The following is a 20,839-nucleotide window of genomic DNA, read 5'->3' on the forward strand; positions in this document are numbered from 1 at the left end:
TCATCTGGCTTATACATATTTATTCTAAATGCTACGTGGTAAAAATCTTACTCCTTTGGGACTGGTGGCTAGATTGCTATAGTGATCTTATTACTGTAATTTTTGCTTTACACAGTGGTTCAAAATTCTTTTCTCAGTAGTGATGTGTCCTTGCCATGTATACATAATTTCTCTGTGTGTTTCAAGGAAAAGCATTTCTAACTGCTGCCTTCATGTGGATAACTTGTTGTCCTAGAATTTTAAGTATTCTTCTGAAGGCTGTCTGCTGCACATATCTTTTTATTCTCCCTTTTTTTTTTTTTGGAAACAATTCCTACCTGGTGTATTTAATATATAATATTTGTGTATGTCTCAAACAGGTCATTGGTGCTTTTTTTTTCCTTTTAAAAGAAGTGGAAGTTTTTGGAAGAATTCAGTAAAATTTTTTAGTGTAAACAGTTAAGAGTATAGCATAGGAACAAGAAACTTGGTCTTCTGCCATTCATGCAATAGATAAACTAAAATATCTTCACCTGTTTTCCCTAGAAGATGAAATTAAATGTAATGTAAAAGTAGCAGGAAACCTTTTCTATCTTCTATAACATTGTTAATTAATTAGGTTTCAATTTTGATCTGGAGGAACTAAAGCTAATCTTTTTGTCCTAGACATAGTAACGTTTCAAAACCTTATCAACTGATTATACTCCAGAGGGGTTAAAATAGTACTAGCTTGCCTCATTATCTGCACTTGAAAATCTTCAGCTTGCTGTGCAAATCTATATTAAAGCCCCTTTAATGGGTCCAATTGAAAGAAGCATAATTCTACCTTCAAGCATTAATTAACACTAATAAATTTTTCTTAACTTTTGTACCTTCACCTGATTGTATTTTTCTTTGTAATAAAATGCCGTTATTAAATTAAGACAAATGTATACACACATTATTGCCATCTAAACACTTTATTTCCAGTAGCATATAACCTTGATTATTCTTGTGTAATGAGGGACATGAGGATAATTTCAGTAATAGGGAGTTTGGATGAATGTGTCAGTAGTGATGAGATTATGCGAAGTTTATTAACTCTTTGGAAAAAAAAGTTTCTCCAATGAATGAGATTTACAGATACTGCAAGCAAAGAATGTATTTTTTTTTCTTTAAAAAGATAATTTTACTCAAGTGGTATGTTGGAAAAAGATTCAGCCTTCAGTGGTGAAACCTGTCTGTTTTATGTAGCCTCTTTGAACTGCATCAGTGAATTATTATATGTCTTTGTGCCTTCCTGCTTGCCATCTTTTAGTTAATTTTCTCATAAAATTAAGGGAAAGGAATCTTGTTAAGGAGCTGGTCTGAGTGAGAAAGATGGGGAGGAAAATGTATTTATTACTCAAATAGTTGAAAGTTGCTGATTCTGGTTTATTGATAGAAGGGTACCTGAGGTAGGTGGTATGATGACTATGGCTAATACCTGTGGGCTTGTTTGTCTGAAGAAATTAATAAGCTGTAAATTACAGTGTAACTTTACAGCTCATTAGTACTTCTGTGTGAATTCCCGGTAGGGATGCTTTCTTTGCAAGTTGGAAATGTGTTTCTGTAAGGTAGCTTACTCCATTTTGAGGAAAGAGTTTTCCTACTTAATCTGCAAAAAAGCAGCTACATTGGGTGATCATACAGATGTGCTATAAATTCATGCTTCATCTTTTCATTAATTTGCCTGCGTAGCCAAGCCTGAAGTTGGCTAAAGCTTCTGAATCTTTATTACTCAGCATTAGTGTTCTCAGTGATGTTTCTACAATGATAGCCTGAAATGATAGCTGCACTTGGATTAGACAGGAAAAAGTACACTAAGTAAAGAAATGTGATGTGTTTTGTCCTCTGCTATTCCACTGGTTTGAAATGCTCGATCCTTAAGTTAGTGGAACTCAATATCCAAGCCCGGAAAGAAGGGGGAGGTCATCTGTATGAACTTATTCGTTGTCTGGGGAGCTGGGTTCTGGTTTGGGAAATTTCTTGTTCAATCCACTTAAGAATAGTTATTGTGTAGCCAATTAGTGTTGCAATAGGATAGTCTTTTTTCTTGAGATAAAAATGGTTTCTAAAGCCATTGGAAACTGTTTTTACTGTAGAAGAGATTAACTTCTTAACTGTGTTCAGTACATTATCTGGTTGCTGTAGTGACACATTTTTACATTGTAAAGTCAGTTTAGTTTTAAGAGGGTGAAGCTGGATTTTACTCCACCTTTTAAGGATGTTCTTGATGAGGAATCTCTTCATATATCATGGCTTCTTACTTGAATACAGGTACTTTTCTTCAAGTTCAAGAAGATTGTTGTTCCTTAAGGACTAGGTAGCAGAAAGAACCGTGCAGTGCCCTTTGAGATTAGGTTCTGCCCTTACGAATCTGCTGACCACACTTAGGAAGGAGCTTGTCAGAAAAGGTGATGGTAGCAACAGCTGTTCTTTATTTACTACACCTGATCTGGCAGCATTGATGTATGTGAGTGTAATGAAATATTGCTGTGTCAGGAGTAGATGCTAGTAGGTATTGTTTTCTGCAGATCTCTCATAGTCATGTATGCTTCAGAGACAGGCTAACTTACTCTGAGGACCTTCTATAGGCCTTGCTGAGGAGGAAAGTGTAGAAAAACAAAACCAACCCAGTTCATCAAGATCGTGCTCTTCAATGAAGAGAAAAGAAAAGCTTGTTTTAGCAGATTGTTGGTTTAGATTTGGTATTAGGAGAGAGTATAGGGAGTAAGAAGATACTTTGGATTTTCTGCTGCCTGATTTAGAGGGCTGGGCTGCTGCTTTCCATAGATTGAAAATGTAGGTGCTAAGACGAGAGGAACGAGTAGAGAAAGTATCAATTCATTGGACACTGCCGCTTTACAGTGCTGCGTTATAGGTCGTATAGAAACTCTAGTCTGTCCTGGTGCAGAGAATCACTAGACAAAAGAGGAAAGAGGTTTATTTAGAGCAGCTGATGGTTAACGTGATGTTAGAGCTGTGGCAAGATGGTCAGATTATATTGTCAGTGTTCACTGTAGTTATCCTGAGAACTGTCCTATCCTCATCATAGGAAAATGGACAGTTAATCTCTAAATCTGTTGCATTACTGCAATACGTGCTATACTGGGAGAGGTGCTGGATTTATTATGAAGCTACAGCTTTTCCTTTTGGCAATGCTGTCTCATTTCCAAATTAGAGGTGTGTTTTTGTGAAAAAGTGCCTCTAAGTATTGCCCCCTTGCAGGGGGGCAAACTTATAGTGCACGTGCCAAAAACAGTATTTGGCTCCCTTGTCAATGCAAAAATGCAGCTGCTGGCAATGCTTGCTTGCACTATGCCTGTGCAGGAGTAAGAACCAGCAGAACAAATAAAAAGGACTGCAGGATGTTGTAAGCAGTGAAAAGAATAGTAGAGCTTTGTTTTTAGTGGGTGAGAGAAGGAACGTTCTACGATGTAGTTGTAAGGAGCAGCTTGAGTGGAATGAAATGGTGCATATCATAAAAAAATTTTGTCACTTAGCAGATTGCTGGCCAGAGATGGTTCCTTTGCTACTAGTGAAAGTGGAGTGCTAGAGTTGCAAGACTGCCTGATACACTGTGTGAAGTCACAGTTTACTTCCACCACATGTTCAAATACTGAGAAGTTCTGTCAGGTGGTTCGATTAAGATAGCAAACTCTGCTGAAGACACCAAATTAATCACATCAGACAAGTCCAAAGAGGGCAATAGTGAACATGGTGTCTAAAATAGATTATACTGTTTGACCCTTCCTTAATCTATGGGTCAGGTGAGAATTCAGGAGCAAGACTGACTAGTGGTAGGGAAGTAAGTACGTATTCCCCACCTGCAGGCTGAAGTCAGCTGCTCATATTTCTGGTCTCCTTCTCTGTAGAACCATTTTACTTGATCCTCTTAAAAAAGAGCTTTGAAGAATCTTAATTTTCTTTTCTTCCTTCTGCAAAAAAGACTTGCCCTTTTTCTTCAGCACAGAAATAGTAGGTAAGCACATTTGAACACACAGTGCTTTAAGAGTGTTTTTCCTTGTATACATCTTTAAGTTACCATGCTTTATTTCACATCTATTATTGATAGAAATTGGCATTCAAAAATTCACATTCATTTTGGGAATGGATTTGCAGATGCCTGCTTGCAACTTCATACTTCTTTTTCTCAGAAACAATTTTTTTGATTAAACAATCTCAGGGAGTCCTGGAAAGCATGAGAAGAGATAAGGAAGAACTAATAAACTTCTGGTTGTATGAAAATGAAGTGAGCTCCCCCACTTCAATTCTCTTCTTTGTTGTTGGATTATTTAAATTTATTTAAGTGTTGTAGTATAAGGGCAGGTGTGAAAAATAGGAATTGCATTTTAATCCGTTATATGTCAGTTGCTAGTTTTCCTTGTTTTGTCTGTCCTTGTTAGGAGTCTAGTTCTAAGGTGAATATTTAACTATGAATACAGGCATCCTTTAGAATGATACTGTAGAATCAGGTAGCACTGTTGGCATTTTACTTTTGGAGCAGTATGGATTTAAAGATAACTTGTGTTTCACGTCATAACTAGCTAGTGTCATTTGGACTATGAAAGGACACTGTACAGACAGCAAAATGTAGCAGATGACTTCCATAACATATGGTTACCTGTTCATGAATTATTTACATAGAACTTCTGTTCATCCTACATCTGAAAATAATTAAAGAATCTAATGAATAGTCATGAGATGAAAGAGAGCTGATTTCTTTTGTTCATGGGTTTGTGTTTTTTTTCCTTTTGTGTTTTCCTTATTTCAGAAGACTATATGAGAATATGACTGGGGATACTATTTGTTAAACATGTGTATGAATGTTCAAGTTTAGAACCATGAGGTTTAATAAAGTTGAAAAAAATCTAAAGAAAAATTTGGAAAAGCTAAATCAAGGAGAGCTATGAAATGTTACTGGCATATTTTTCATGTTGTCTACTTATTGTTCAATTCCTGCTAGAAAAAAAGGAAGGTTGGAAGGGAGGGGAGAAAGTTAGGAGTGTGGTAAGTCAATCACAACTACTTCATGGGGAAAAAGAGATGATGAAAGGGGGAGAATAAATATGTAAATCTTGAAGTAGAAATTTTGAATAAAATAAGTTTAAAAGAAAATAATTTTTTCACATTTAGGTTGTAATAAAATAATTTCATTAATAAATTAATTTTGTTTCTTCTTAAGATGTTGGTATTTCATTAAAAGTCACTGCCTGGGGGAAAATACTTCAATTTTTCCTCAGTTCCAGATATTTTGTTTGTGGGTTGTTTTTTTTTAATGTGGTATATTAGAAGTGTACTACTGCACAATGAAAGCTTCTGACAAAGAATGTAATGAAGAAAGCACAGAATGTAATGTTTATATGTGATCCATTTGGTAGTGGAAATCGAATGCATGTCCCTTCATTGCAGTCATAGATGGACAATTTTAATATTGTGGTGCAGAGACTTGAGGTTCATGAAGTGCTTCAGCAGCCAATGACAGAAACAAGGTGTGTTGTTGCGTATCTGTATCGTTAGCAGCAGCAATGAAGGGTATATGTTTCAGCTTTGCATTTCTGCTAGAATGATTTTTAGGGATTTTTTGGTAAACTATCAGTAGGTATTTGAGCTAACTTCTTGACATGAAATGAAACCCTTATGTAATATGTACATTTTATGAACTTGTATAGAGGTGGGAACTCAATACTGTTTCAGTACGATCAAATTGCAAACTGCAGAACTATAAGTGGTATTCCGCCCCCCAACCCCCCACCCAAATGTAAAAATTTGGAGAACACTTAATGCAGTAATAGCATGTACAGCTGTTCCATAGTCCTGATTGCATGCTTTTTGTGCAGTGGATTAAAAATTCTTTCACTGTAGACTAGAAGTTAAGTGATGATGTCTGCAACACCAAACGGTGCATAATTAATTCCTGGTAGTTGCATCCTAACTCATATTCTTTTTGAAAACAGGCTCCTAACATTAAAAAGTTATGTTTTTGTTGCTACTTTTACTGTCTCCATCTGGTAGTATACAATCTAAATTCACATTGGATAAAAATGAAGTTTAATTAAAAAACTTTTTGTATATCTATTCGCATGAAATATTGACAGATAATTATAACATCCTACTGCCATGAAAAGACTCCGAGGTGTTCAGAGCTAAGACAAAAAAAAGACTATTTTCCCCCTTCATCTTTGATCTGCATTTTTTGTAGCTCATTTTCTCAGTTTGACTTAGCATGTGATTTTGCTTCCTCTGCAGAGTGATATGAAGGTATTTTAAAAAGTAATTTTGTCAGTAAACAATTTGACATTATTAGGGAAGAAAAAAAAAGAAGTGTTGTTAGCTAGAGATGGCATGGGAAGGGATAAAAATGAATTCTGGAATGACAGTCCACTTAAATATCAAAAGACCTGCTCCACCAGGTCACAGTATTTCTTTCTTTGTACGTACTCTTGCTTGGAGCATTCTGGGCTCCAGCGGTGTACAAGGGTTACTCTTTGATTCTTCCCAGCTAAACAAAATTATAAAATTATGTTCCTTTGGCTTTCATTAGAGCAAATTCACTTCTGTAATATAGTTTTCTTTCTTTATTTGGAAGTTTTTCTATAGAAGAACCTTTGGAAGCATACTTTAGTTGTCTTAATTATGTGAGTGTTTTAATAATACTTGAGCACAAAGCTGTCAAAAGCCCACTGAACATTGCTTTTGTCCTGTTGCTTTCAAACAAGTACAATTGCAGTCAATGCAAAATGTACACTGAAATTGTTCTTGTGTAGCATTAGCCTGTCTCTTTTATGGTATTTAGACAAAAAAAAAGGTAGGTACTAAGTGGATAGATGAATTCCTGATGAGTGTTTTTATCTAGTGAAGTCTGTCAAAATAACCTCATGTAGGAGGTTGTCCCATGTGTTGATCAGGTATGTTTATTTTTCTGCTGTTTCACTTGCCTATCAGAGTAGGGTAGACTTTTAGGAACTTGTATCCTCTGCTGTAAGTCTTTACTCTCTGCCATGCTTTAACCCCCAGTTGGCAACTAAGCGCCACACAGCCGCTCTTTCTCCTCCTGCAGCGGGATGGAGGAGAGAACTGGAAGGGCAAAAAAGAAAACTTGTAGGTTGAGATAAAGATGGTTTAACATGTAAAGCAAAAGCCGCACACGAAAGCAAAGCAAATGAAGGAATTCACCACTTCCCATGGGCAGGCAGGTGTTCAGCCATCTACAGGAAAGCAGGGCTCCCTCACGTGTAACAGTTACTTGGGAAACCAGACGCCATCACTCCAAACATCTTCCCATTCCTCCTTCCTCCTCCAGCTTTATATGCTGAGCATGATGTCAGCTGGCATCAGCTATCGCAGCTGCGTCCCCTCCCAACTTCCTGTGCACCTTCAACCTACTTGCTGGCAGGGCAGAATAAGGACCAGAAAAGGCCTTGAGTATGTAAGCACTGCTCAGCAATAACAAAAACATTTCTGTATTATCAACACTGTTTTCAATACAAATGCAAAACATAACCCCATACTAGCTACTATGAAGAAAAATTAATTCCATCCCAGCCAAACCCAGCACACTGTCTTCCTCCTTTTATGCAAGGTAGTTCATAGGTGGAGGAAGCAAGGTGCAAATTATCAGCTGCATAGGCAAAGGCAGATGATAATTTACTTAATTATGTATATATTAGAAATTTTTCTTTCTGACCCTTATTTCTACGCAGTCATGGCTCCCAAGTAATATTCCTGGTTTTTCCCCTTCTTTATAAACATATGAAATGAGCAGATATGACAGTAAAAGTTCAATTAATTTGGAGGAAGAAATAAAAGCATACGAAGTGGTATGCAAAAAAATGCTTTGAAACGTAACAGGATTTTTTACATGTAGGTATAACTTGCCTAAATAATGTTTCACTACTGCTGCAGTAGATGACTTTGTGGACTACTCAGTTGAGTTTGCTGCTTAGTAATTGATAAGGTGTATTTGCCTTTTTTTGATTTAAAGTCTTAAGTGGGTCAGTTGTGGGGATAAGTAGCTAGTGTGGCAAGTGTGATTCAGGATAATCTGTTTGATTAAATTGCAAAGTATGCAAAGTAGCTTATTTGAGTTTAAAATTTCATCTCAGCAATATGGAACAAACATTTGAAATGGCTAGTTGCACTTTTGTACTTTCATGTGTCCATTCATCCTCCAAATTGCTGGAAAACATCCCATTCCAAACAGAACCCAAAGATCTTTGATTTCACTTCAGAAATACACATACGCTTACCAGTTTCAACACAGTGTATAGTGAAACTAAGTGGTAACACAATGTAGCTTGTGTACTGAAAAATTAGATGCCTTATAGAGCTGGGGCTGCACTTTGAGTTTTTGTGAGAGCGTTTATTAGTGACTTTTTAACTCTGGTAGAATGAATAGGCTCTTTCAGATAGGTAGAATTTCTAAGGGTGTTCATCAAATACAGACTTCATCTTGATAAATGTTGAACAAGTAGTAATGAGCTGAAAGGAAGACTCAAAGGAGACGCTGACTGAAATTCTGTGAGGACCTGAGGAGTGGGAGGGAGGCAAACAAAATAACTGATGCTTCCCATGGTAATGTGGATTCATACCTTTTTAAAGATGCAACTAAATCATCTCTGCCAGCAGCAATTTGTTCCCGTAACTGTAATAATATACCTGAAGAGCAAATATTTTGCTTTTTGAATAGCAAAAATTGAGCCTGTTGTCTGGTAGGTTCAAAATATGAAAGAAGGGAGTCCTTAGTTAAGAAGAGATTTCTTAATTTCATTATCCCTTCCTTAATGTCTGCTGATAACAAACTAGGCTGAGAAGGTTTATGCGCTGGGTTATATCTCTGAGAAAAATTTCATCTAAATTTCTGAATCTGAAATTCAGATTTAGTTTTTCTTTGGAGGAGATGTAAGAGTGATTATGAATCTATAATCTTAGGCAAACTTTGACTGGGATGTATTCAAAGTGCCAGTACTGTAGAATGAGTCTCTGTAGTGGAGTTAGTTATATTATAAAAAATAAAGTAAGCTATAGGTTTAAAATTAAATTACCAATTAAACACTGTTTTATATACAAGCTAGTCCTGTGGTGTTTTTTTTTTTTGTTTGCTTTGTTGGTTTGAATTAATGACATCTGAGGCAAAAATCCAAGATACAAGAATTTCTGTATTTCCTTTTGCTTTTCTCTCAATTTTTGTTCTTGTTTTTCCATTCTCTTCAGTTCACATTCACTTTCTTTTCCATGTTTTTAAAGACTGATGTTATAAAGTACATAATTTAGTATATTCTTTGAATATCCACTGTGGCTGTTGTCAAGTATGAGGTATAACAAAGATTTTTTTTTTTTTTTCCATGATAAAGTGAAATTTTTAGTGGGGGAAAAAATATCCTTCATGCCTCCCTACGCTGTTTACTAAACATTATCTGTTCATGGGTGTTTGTTTTCAGTATTTGCTATACAAGATAGCTGGATTACATTACCTTTCTCATATGCTGAAGCAGTTGCAGGGTTTGTTCTTGCTTGGACATATTTTCTGCTATGTAGTGTGGTATGGTGTGGCTTTGGTTTTTTGAGGATTGGCTGGGTGTTTTTTTTTTCATTTTGTAGAAATGTTACCATATTTGTAGCTGTGTGGATAGAAGTAGTGGTCAGAGAGATAAATTAAACTTACTAAATATGGAGGAACAAAGTCTAGAAAAGATTTGGAGATGGTGGTAGGAGGAGAAATAGAACAATAAAAAAATTTGCAAGGAAGGTGACGAAGTGAGGAAAAATTGAAGAGGTCTACAGAAGAGAGGCAGACATTCAAAGTAATTTGGAAACAGTTACAAGTAACAAAAGTTAAAAAGTAAAAAATGAAACAAACAAGCAGGGAAAAATACAGTCCACACAGAGAAATAGTCATGTATATTTTTAATGACTAAGGCATTTGCTGAATACATAGACGTGCGATGTACTGTGAGCAGCTTTCTTGTGCAGTGTGTGCTCTGGGTGGCAATGCACTGACACTGTTCAAGATGAGGAGCAAAGTCCCCTTTACCCCTGCACAGCTTGCTTTGTATGCAGGGCTGCTACCTATAATACCTGTGTCTCTTGTGAGTGATGAGTTACTTGGAGTTTGGTGGTAACATCGTTCCTTTTTTTGCCCTAATTGTTATATGTAAGTTTAAAATCAATGGTTGTTGGATATGACTTCAAATGTTTTATGTATTTTTTCTCAGCATATTTTCATTCCTTTTCATGTCTGATATCCATGTGAACCAGATTTAAACATTTGGAGATTGAAAACCTTTATGTATCTTATCAGCAGTATTGTAGAATAATCTAAAGGTATATCTTTCTGTTGATAACTTTTTATGTTTCCGAACACATTTCATTTAGCTTGCATATTAAAGTTGCATTTTTGTCCTGAGATAAAAGTTTCTTCTGTTTCTTACTATAGTTACAATGTTACTGCTGGGACAATATTTTAGATAAATGCCATTTTGATTTAGGAAGGGAATGGGCAGAACAGTATGTGGAATTAAACCAAACTCCTGAAGAAAACTACAGAGTTCTAATACGCACCGAAGAGTGAAGGTGTTTTAATATGAATGTCAAAATAGAATACAAGTACCTGACACAGACAGTTGAAGTTGTTTTTTTGGTGGCAGTGAGATTTTACTATGTGTACATACACTAAATTGTTGCTTGCGTTGACCAGAGTTGTATTATTTTTCCTTGAATTGCAAATTGAGTTAGATTTAATTCCCTTTTTATAACTATTTTGTAATGGGCTCTCTTGTTTAGTAGCAGCAAGATATTCAGTTCCTCGTTTACGTTCCTGTGTCATGTAGTCATGCAGTTTTGAGTATGATTAAAGTACTAATGAAGTGAAAATAATGCTATAAAACTCCATATATCAGATTGTTACATTTCATAGGTCTAAAATGCACAGGTCTAAAATCCAGTACATGCATGTTCTTTTACAATTGCTTTTTGTCTATTAACTGATTTTATTTTTTTTTAAATAAGAGACTCACAGGACAGCAGCAGGAGATAAACAACTTAATACAGAGAAAAATTGCTGTGGATGAGGAAAATGCCCGATTGAAGAATGAGTTCAGTAACTTGAACCAGAAATTTAAAGATAAAAGTCAAGAACTTAAGGTATATTGACTTGTACATAGTTTCATAAGACTGTAGCTTTGAAGTAGTTCTTTAAGCAGTGTCAGCCTTTGTGGCACAGAAAGTGACAAGCTTGGAGAAGAAAAATTGCCTTAGGCCGTGCTATACCTTACCATTTTCTCACATACCAACTCCGAGGAAGATGCTTTAAAGCCAAGAATCCAAGCTTTATAACTTTCAGATAAATAGTTAATGATGGAAATGGAGCAAAGAAAGTAGGAGCGTGAAGATGTGGCTTCTTGTAATTAGATTCTGGTGGGACTGGCATTATTAATTGATAAAGCCGAGGTCTGGGAGGATATGTCTGTGTGGGTCTCAAAAATAGCTGGGGACAGCATCAAAGGCAGCTTGATCAATTAATGGGCTCTTTGCAAATGTGTACTCATCAAAGCTGTCATCCAGCTAAAAAATATGACCCTTCCACCTGCATGAAAGAGGCCAATAAAAGTGCACAGGTGACCTTGGCCATCAAATATAGAAGAAGCTGCTGTGAGGGTAAAACTGCACAGTTTATATTTGCTGATTAGTTCTCACTTTTTTGTTTATCGGCCCTTATGGTACTGTTCTACAGGACACTGAGGAGTGTGCACAGAAGAAGGAAGAGCAAAACAGACTGGTTATAAAAAACCTGGAGGAGGAAAATAAGGGATTAAATACATGCTGTGCTGACCTGCTAAATGACCTGGAGAAACTGAGGAAGCAGGAGGCACAATGGAAAACAGAAAAATCTGGCAACGATGCCAGAATAAAGGTACGAAGTGGAACGGACTCCTGGATGTTATTTCAGAATTAACTTCTCCAGACATTTGCACTACAAGTTATTTTCTTTAAAAAACAAGTTATATATTCAAATCTACCAGTGGGGACTTGCATTCATTTACATTCCTTCACTTAAGACCCACAGCTTTTTAAAAATTGATGTTGCAAAGCAGGAATCTGACTTCAAATAGTCATCTTAAAATGTAATCATTAAAAAATAAAAGATACTGTATTTTAAGATAAAATATATATGTGTGTGAAATAATAAAAGCTTGAAAGTATTATCATTCACAATTTTTTCTCAATGTATAATTTTCTTACCTATAATTTGATTGCAGTAGACTTGATATTTATTGTTTTGGAAGAACACTTTAAAACTTTAACTGCAGTTTCGAATAAATTGTGTCCTAGCCTCCAGAGGGCTCCACTCTGTGAGAGGCCTTATTACTGCATATAATATATTAAAAAGTTATTTTCACTGTTTATGATAAAATGAAAAAGGAAATAATTGAATACATGGTCCAGAATATTGTAAATTCTTATTTAAATTATACTTTGTCTTGTTTGCTGGTGAAAAATGGCAAGTTCTTTTTAAATTCCTGTAAGAAATAAGCCATGAACATGGTGTCAAAGTGTTTGGCTGCTTATATACACACCTATTTAGTGGATTCTTTTTATTTACATGGCTAATGAACACTTGCAACACTCTGCTCTTTCACACTATCAAAGTACATGACCTTCTGGTATATTCAGTGTGGTGACTGACTAATTGACATCTTGCCCAGAAGCATCTTTTTTCCTCCACTAGCAATTCAGTGTTTTTGGTGACACTTCTGATTGTTGTGCTGATGGAAACCCTTTGTAAAAAGCTTCATTCAGATCTGTGAACATGGGAAGTAAAGTCCTTGCAAATTGCGGCCTTTGGAGTGGATGTGATGAAAGAATTATAGGATTCCCAGGACAACGAATGGTTTGTTGATACTTCAGGGAGAAAATCTAGAGTGTGTACTAAACTGATTTAATAATTTTCAAGTTGTCAGATGTAGTGCTTGTAGTATTGCATAAATTATTGAAAATCATTGTCATCCACACCTTCAGTGAAAACAGGCAGAATAATTTTTGATGTATCTGTCTTCCTGGCTGATAAGTCATGCTGAAGAGAGAAAGGTGTGTCACAGCCATGTGATGGGAATAAGTAGTGTTGGTGTTTTGGAGTGGGGTCACAAGCAGGTCAAGATGGTGCCCAGAGCATGAAAGAGGTAACTTCTAGAAGTGGGTATTCTTTGAGCCAACCAGCAATGACACACAGCTGGATCTGCTGTTTACAAACAAGGAAGAACTGATTAAGGGGAATAATAATCAATGTCAGCCTTGGCTATAGTGACTGTGAAATTGCAAAGACCAAGATCCTGAGAAGATGAAGAAAGGAGAGTAGCACAGTACAGACCTGGAATTAAGTCTTCAGCTTGTACGGGGAGGTGGTAGGTGGAATCCCATGAGAAGCAGCATTTAAAGGTAAAAGAGTTCATGAAAATTATCAAATCTCTAAAGACAGCTTCCTCCAAGCCCAAGTGTGGTCCACCCTGATACTCAGGAAAACAAGTGGATGTATCAGGAGACCAGGCTGGCTAAGCAGCTAATACTAATCACCAACCCCAGTGGAGGATGAGGATGGAAAGCAATATTCGGGAAGTGGAAACAGTGAAAGCTACAAAGGGGGAGTTCAGAAACATTGTCTGGGCACTGAAGGATGGTGGTGGCCTACAAGTTGAGACTTGCAAGCGATGACCGATATAACATGAGTTTCTTGCACTACTTTAGTAGTAAAAGGCTGAACAAGAAAAATGGGGGCCTGCTGCTGAAAGGGAAGGATGAATGGGTGACAGCAGGTAATCGATACAGCAGAGGTACTGAATGTTGTTTTGCCTCAGTCTTCTCCAACAAGATTCCCCCAAGCAGTTGTTCCTAGAGGCAGAATTCAAGGAGAAGTACTTGAGTGCATTTTTTGGGAGATAACTTGAGAGAACTTGACTAGTACGCATCCATTGGAACAACGAACTGCAACCAAGGGTGCTGAGAGAGTTGGATGATGCCACTGTCAGGCTGCTGCCTGTCGTCATTCAAAAGTAGTTTAGAGATCAGGGGAGGTCCCTAATGAAAAGGATAATCAAGGAACAAAGGTTGGTCTCACTCGAGTCCCTGGGAATATCATGAAGAAAGTAGCCTTGGAAGTAATGAGAAAATGACTAGAAACAGTCATGTATTTACCAAGAGTGAATTGTTCCTGAGCAACCTGATGTCTTTTGTGATAAAATGATTGTGTCTGTGGACAAGAGGAGAGCTTGGATGTGATTGACCTTAACTTTAGCAAGTTTTTTGATGCAGTCTTGCTGTATTCTTGTACCCAAGTTAGGATGTTACAGATGGATAGGTGGACAACATGTTTAAAAGAACTGTTTGGGTGTTTGGGTTCAGAGGGCTGTGGTTAATGGGTTGTACTCTGTCTGTAGGCTGGTAATAAGTGGTGTACTGCAGGATCTATCCTGGACCTGTCTTGCTTAAAATTGTTATCAGTGACCTAGATGAAGGGCCAGCAGGCATGCTTGTCAAGCCTGCAGATGACACCAGGCTGGGGGGAAGTTTATGTGCATGAGGTCTCTGCTGCCATCAAGGGGGACCTTGACAGAAATGGGCCAACAAGAGCCTTAACTGGGACAAATGATGAGCATTGCCCTAAGAAGGCAGAGCCCTGTAGCCATGCAGGGGCCAGGGATCAGCTTTGGGGACAGCCCTGGGCACTGGTGGGCACCAGCAGTGCCTAGAGAGAAATGAGGCATGGTCCCGAGAGCCAGGGGAGGAATTGACCCCCTCTGCTCAGTGCTTTAGATACTGCACCAATGTTTGCATGCAGTACAAGAAAGGCATCAGTAAACTGGCTGTAGGTGAGACAGTGGGGCTGGAGACCTTACCTTGTGAGAAGAGGCTGTGGGCTGGACTGCTTCAACCAGGAGAAGGGATGGCTCTGGGGCAGTGGCCATCCAACAGCATCTGTGGCACCAACAGGAGAGGATAGAGGAGATGCAGCTGGGCTTTTCACAGCTTTGCTTGGCAGAAGAGTGAGGGGCAGCACAAGCTGAAACAGGAAGAGCTGAGGCTGGAGATAAGGAGAAGCCTTTTTCCAAGGAGGACAGACCAGGAGTGGGGTTGAGGCCCATGGAGGTTGGGCCATCTCCATCCTTAGGACATGTCAATTCCTGACTTTGTAAAACCTTGAGCAGCTTGGTCGGAAGCCTTGGCTGAACCTGCTTTAGGTAGAGGCTGTGACTAGAGACCTCCCCAGGTCCCTATCAGACTTCATGTGTCCATGGGTCTGATATCCCAGCTTCTGCCCCCCTTATTGGGTTTTTTTTTTTCCTCCTGTGATGTGAGACAAGTGGCTATATGCTAGTGGACAGAGTTAGGTGAAGTTGATTATCACAAGAGACTATTGCAAATATTGAGAAGCATATTACTTACCATCTGCAGGAGGGAAATGTTATATTTGACCTCTAGGAAGTAGTAATAAGTTGTCACATTTTTTATCAATATTTTGTAAAATAATAATTTATGAAAACACACAAAGTTATTTCTGTAGTTCATCACTGTTTTTAAAATATACTCTTCCTGTAAATACTTGCTTGAAAATTTAAGTTTGGTTGAGTTAATTTCTCCCTCTGTTCCTGACATTCCACATTTCTATTACTTGACACTTGAGAATCAATATTGGATGCCAGATTGGCTCTTAACAGGATGCTTATAAACAATAAAGAATAATAATTTCCTTAACCACAGAGACCAAATACAACATTATCACACTACACGATATTGGGCTGCAGATGATGTTGTAATATATACACCCCAATATAACATGTCCCTGAAATGCTTTTAAAAAGTAATTTATGAGCAAATTCAATAATGAAATTGTGTTGTTGTTCTCAAGTGATTGTAAAAATGGTTCTAGATAAAAATAATTTTAATTTGGAAATTATATCCCCTTCTGAAAGTCAGTTCTGCCTCTCAGCCTTCAGTTTTGGAGTTGAACCAGCATCTCTTTTTGTACGTGTTTTCAGTAAAAACCACTATATTTAACAATATAGTAGATGATGTTTTATACAGACAATATTCATGTTAGTCTCCTATGTCTGTGGAAGAAAAAAATGAAATCTTATCAATGTAATCTACCCTAACACTTTTCTTAAAATGTGTATTAGATGGTAGAAATGCTAGGTCTAAGTAACAGATTCTTCTTCTGGAAAAGTGGCCCTCTGTTCAGAGACTGAACTAAGTGTTAATAGCCCTTTTTATTTTCAGTCCTTAAACCATTTTGTGTGCAGGAAAGTGTCACTTGTCACATGTAAATACTGGTTGTTTCCAGACCTACTATAAGCTGAATTGGGGTATTAAATTCACCTTTTTCAAATTGAGAGGAAAAGCTTCTATGGCTAGTTTGCCATATTAGCCAAAATCTGTGTGAGGCAGATTAACACGAAGAGACCTGATAAGGTGGCTAAAAGGGTGGAAATTGTCATTTACTGTTTGTCTTTCCCATATATACCTTCATATAAGTAATGTACAATGAACAAAAAGTTAACATAGGGCTTTGCTTTCTGTCTCAAAGTAGTTCTTGAGAATTATTCTTCTGTGCTTCCCAGGGTTTATGTCAGCTTTCTGTATCTCCTGAAAGAGCACAAGTGGAAAAGCTGTCAATCAGCCACCTTACGCATGGATGTGTCTCCATATTTAAGAACGAATTAGGCGTTGTTCTTTGGTTGGAGGTTACTTAAGTTATTGTTTAATAATAATGTATATTTTCCCAAACTCGACAGTCACACAAGGTTTTGTATGTAGACACAAAAAAAGTCAGACTGGCAGATTTTAAGTAGACCTGACCTAAAAGATAGTGGAATTGCTTACTGTTTTGTTTTGGTTTGTTTTTTTTTTTCTAGTTGGCAAAGTACTTTTTAAAGTTCCTAAAGTCTGAAGGTGGAGGCTTTTAAAGAAAGAGGGAGAAGTTTTTTTTTTTTTCCCCTTTTAAAATGAAACGTTCTGAGAAACAGCCATCTCTCGTCAAGAGGAGCCTGGGATTTTAGTTCCACTGAAAAATGAGAGTCTTATTGAGATGGGACCTTAAAAAAATGGTCTCACTTCTGTCTTAATACATAGCAAGAAAAACATGAAAACAAAGACATTGTATTTGAAATGTGATGATCTAAGGGTTTGAAGCTACAAGTAACAAAACCTTAGTGTTAATTCACAGTGGGTCCATAATCTGTGCACAACTCTGCTGCCAAATGCCTTGTCTGTGTGTTATGCTTTTCATGTTTCAAGTTTTTTTAAATTCACCTTTTCTCTGATTTTTCTGAATTTATAGTTCCTGGGCTTGAAGTGATCAAAATATTCCTGTAATGTTTTAACTTAAATTATTATTCTGCTATTTATTTTAATTTTATTTTGGTTAGGATCACCATGTTTCATGCCTAGAAATAATGACTATACCTATTTTTCGTGCTTCACTTTCAGTACAGTTATAAAGAAGTATCATATCTTTTACCATGTCTTGTAGTTTTCTCTAAAATAAGCATTTTCTTCCTCATATAACTGAACTATTTAGATATTTTGACTTACTGAATTTTAAATAGCACTTACTTTGCTTTTATATGTTTTAAAACATTGAATTCTAATCAATCCGTATGTACAATTGAAATTAGTTTTAATTTGAAAATCAAGTTTAGGAGAATTTATATTTAGCAAACTTTCAGTTTGCGTGTTTATACCATGAAACTACCTTCTTGGCTACTGTATCAATTAAAAAGCAACATAATAAATTCCATGTGATTTTAAAAAATGGAGGTACTCAGAAATTGAGTGTAAAAGATTATAGGTTATTTCATATTCTTGGATTTCTGATTTACGTACAAAAGCTCTACTGAATGCCTCAATATATGATATTTCAGTATATAAGCTATTTGTATAACCAGTCCCTCCTTGCCCCTTTTTTCATGTTTTGCCCTTTTAGTAATGATTCTGATTTCCACATAAAGTCAAGGTTTCAAAATCTGTTCAAAAGTTTGAACTGATTAATTTGTTAGTTGAAATAAAAATTTGAAGTCAACATATGTCACAAATAGGGTGAAGTACTGAAAGATACTTTTTTCTGTTTTTAGATTTTGCTATTCTGTAACTTCTGAAGTTGTATTTATGACAAAATCATTTGTTACCTATACTTTGTATTTGTATTGTACCCTGCAATGGATGATGGGAACTTAAGCATTGGTAAGATGAGATTTTTTTTAATCTCTACCATGAAAAACCTCTGCAACTGTATAGTGTGCTGTGAAAGATAGGCAAATAGGATTTATTCACAGAAAATGTGACCAATTATGATTTTTTGTTCACATATACAATAACTTCTAGCTGCTATGAAAAAAAAAAAAACACTGAGGAGAAACCCTAAGATTATTTGGCTGCAAGTTATAAATACCTTTTTACACTTTAGACTGGTGTTAGGAAAAATTTCTTTGCTGAGAGAGTCATCAAACATTGTCATGACAATTGACATTCCAATGTTAAACACTGGAACAAGCTGCCTAGGGAGGTGGTAGAGTCCCTATCACTGGAAGTGTTCAAAAAACGGGTAGATGTGGCACTTCAGGACATGGTTTAGTGGGCATGGTGGTGTTGGGTTGATGGTTGGACTTGATGATCTTAAAGGTCTTTTCCAACCTTAATTATTCAGAATGAACTGTCTCCTATCGTTCTGAAATTTATTGTTACCTGAGAAAAAACAATTTTTGCTACCCAGCCATGAGATTGAATGATGACTCATTAGTCAGGTACACCAGGTATATTTCCTGAGATTTATCATAAATAGCTTTTCAACCTCATTCACTCATGAATTTTGCTGTTTCCTCACATTATTTTTACTGTTATTAACAGGACACGATAATTCTTGTCTATATTGAAAGAATTTGATTGTAGTACACTTCTGATACATCCAAATATGTTTAAGACATTTTAATGCTATTTTAAAGAGAGACAATTAATTACTCACTTTTCAGTTATAAAAATGTTTTGATACCTTCAATATTTGAGACATCTTTGCTGAAAGGGAAGAATGTGCATTTATTTCTTTTAATTAAGTCTGTGTGTAAATGGAAGATAAACTAATATACTGTTATCAGTAGATTAGGGATGCTATCCTACTAGGAAGTATTTTTTTTAAATTATTGATGAATCCTGGAATATTTGCCTTACTGAGAACAAGTGATTGTGTCTGAGTAGCATAATACCAAAGCAGGTCTAAGGCCATTAACACCCTCTGAAAATCTGCTCTAGATATTGATGTAATATTTCTGTTCCCATTCTTGCCTCAAAACATTCTGGGAGAATAGTCATACGAAGCTTCTTAAAGATTGAAGTACTCTTCTAAGCTGCTAAACCTCCAGAGAACTCTAGTAAGGTCACTATGTAGAGATTGAAATCTTGCTTGAATAAGCTGCCTTGCTGCTATATTTCCCAGATATACCTTCACACTTTGCTGACTAACTGCTATAGTAAGGCTTACTCTAGGCAAACTACAAAAAGGTAAACTATTGTTTGTTTACATTGTTTTCTACAAGCATTTCTGGAAGTTTTCTTGTATGCTACTTTTTTTCCTGAAGAAAGTATTCCTTGCACTGAATTAGAAGTGCAAAATCAGAGCAGATTTAACAAGCAGTCTCAAAAGTGAATCTGTATCCATGATTCTTAGTTCATGTGTGCAATTTTTTGCAATTTTTGGAGAACTTAATGAATGTAGAGCTGTTTTTTGTTAGGAGTAGGTTTTTTCTGTTTGATTTCTACACAGAAAACAAGGTTAATCACTTCAGTAGTTAGTGTACTATTGCTTTGCAAGGGTTAGATTTAGGATTCCCCTTCCACATGCAGCAAACAAATGAATTAAGGAAAACTTCCTACAGTAAAGAATAAGTGGCCACCTAAAATTTGAAATAGACCTTTTTTCCTGGTATTTCACATTTTTTGTGTACACACACATGCACATATACCTATACATATTTGCTTAGACCACAATAAATATAGGCATGTTTGTATGTGCACTTCCGTATGTCTATGTACACAGATAACACACGTAGTAGATTTTAACTCTTTCTTCACACATTATCTTTCTTTGCAGAATTTGGAAACTGATTTGGCAGAGGCAAGAGAACAAATGAAAGAATTGCACAGTATATGCCATAACTTGTCATCTCAGGTAGCTGTGAAACAGGAGGAACTCTCCCAAAGGGATTGTGATGTGATCAGAACTAAGTAAGTATTTTGTGATTTCATTACCTTTAACTCTGAATCTTCTCGAAAAGACTACTGCTCCACTTAAAAAGCAGTATCTTGCATTAGAGGTATTTTTGTGTAACGGTGTATTTTCATACCGTTCTGTTCCACGAGATGTAAAGCTTTTGGAAGTATACCAGTAGATTTTGACTCTTAGTATATTGTTATCTGTTTTTGAGTAGGGTTGGACTTCAAAAATTACATTTTTGTAATTAGCATTGGGTCAGAGAACTACCAGTCTCCACTGAACCTAACAAAATACCAATATGATTAGTGACATAAACATTTAATTGGAGAGGCCAAATGCCCTAAACTTAGGAAAACTTTAAGCCTAACTTTAACTTTTTAATTAGAGTCAAATCTGACAAGTCAGCGGAAGTCTGCATAGGCCTGTGCTAAAGGTTTAAAGTGCAGTGATTTAAGCTTTATCTTAAGTCTCACACAACATTTCTTTACACTGAATCTGTAAGATTAGTGCGGCATTATTTGAGTCGTGGAAAAGAAGTGAAGAATGGAATGAATTATATAAATTGACTAGACTGCTGAATTCCTC

General features: G+C 36.5%; 1 protein-coding gene across 1 annotated transcript in view; it reads left to right on the top strand.

Annotated features, from left to right (window-relative positions):
* Nucleotides 1-20,839, top strand: part of CNTLN (centlein) — a gene marked incomplete at both ends in the record, with an annotated part of 207,186 nt that overhangs the window by 35,337 nt on the left and 151,010 nt on the right. Inside the window, 3 exons of the mRNA XM_082013442.1 lie at nt 11,008-11,142; nt 11,732-11,911; nt 20,132-20,265. Coding sequence (XP_081869568.1) covers nt 11,008-11,142; nt 11,732-11,911; nt 20,132-20,265 — 449 coding nt within the window. The remainder of the gene's footprint in view (nt 1-11,007; nt 11,143-11,731; nt 11,912-20,131; nt 20,266-20,839) is intronic.

The sequence above is a fragment of the Phaethon aethereus genome (genome assembly GCF_964289735.1).
Source record: "Phaethon aethereus genome assembly, chromosome: Z".
Lineage (NCBI taxonomy): Eukaryota > Metazoa > Chordata > Aves > Phaethontiformes > Phaethontidae > Phaethon > Phaethon aethereus.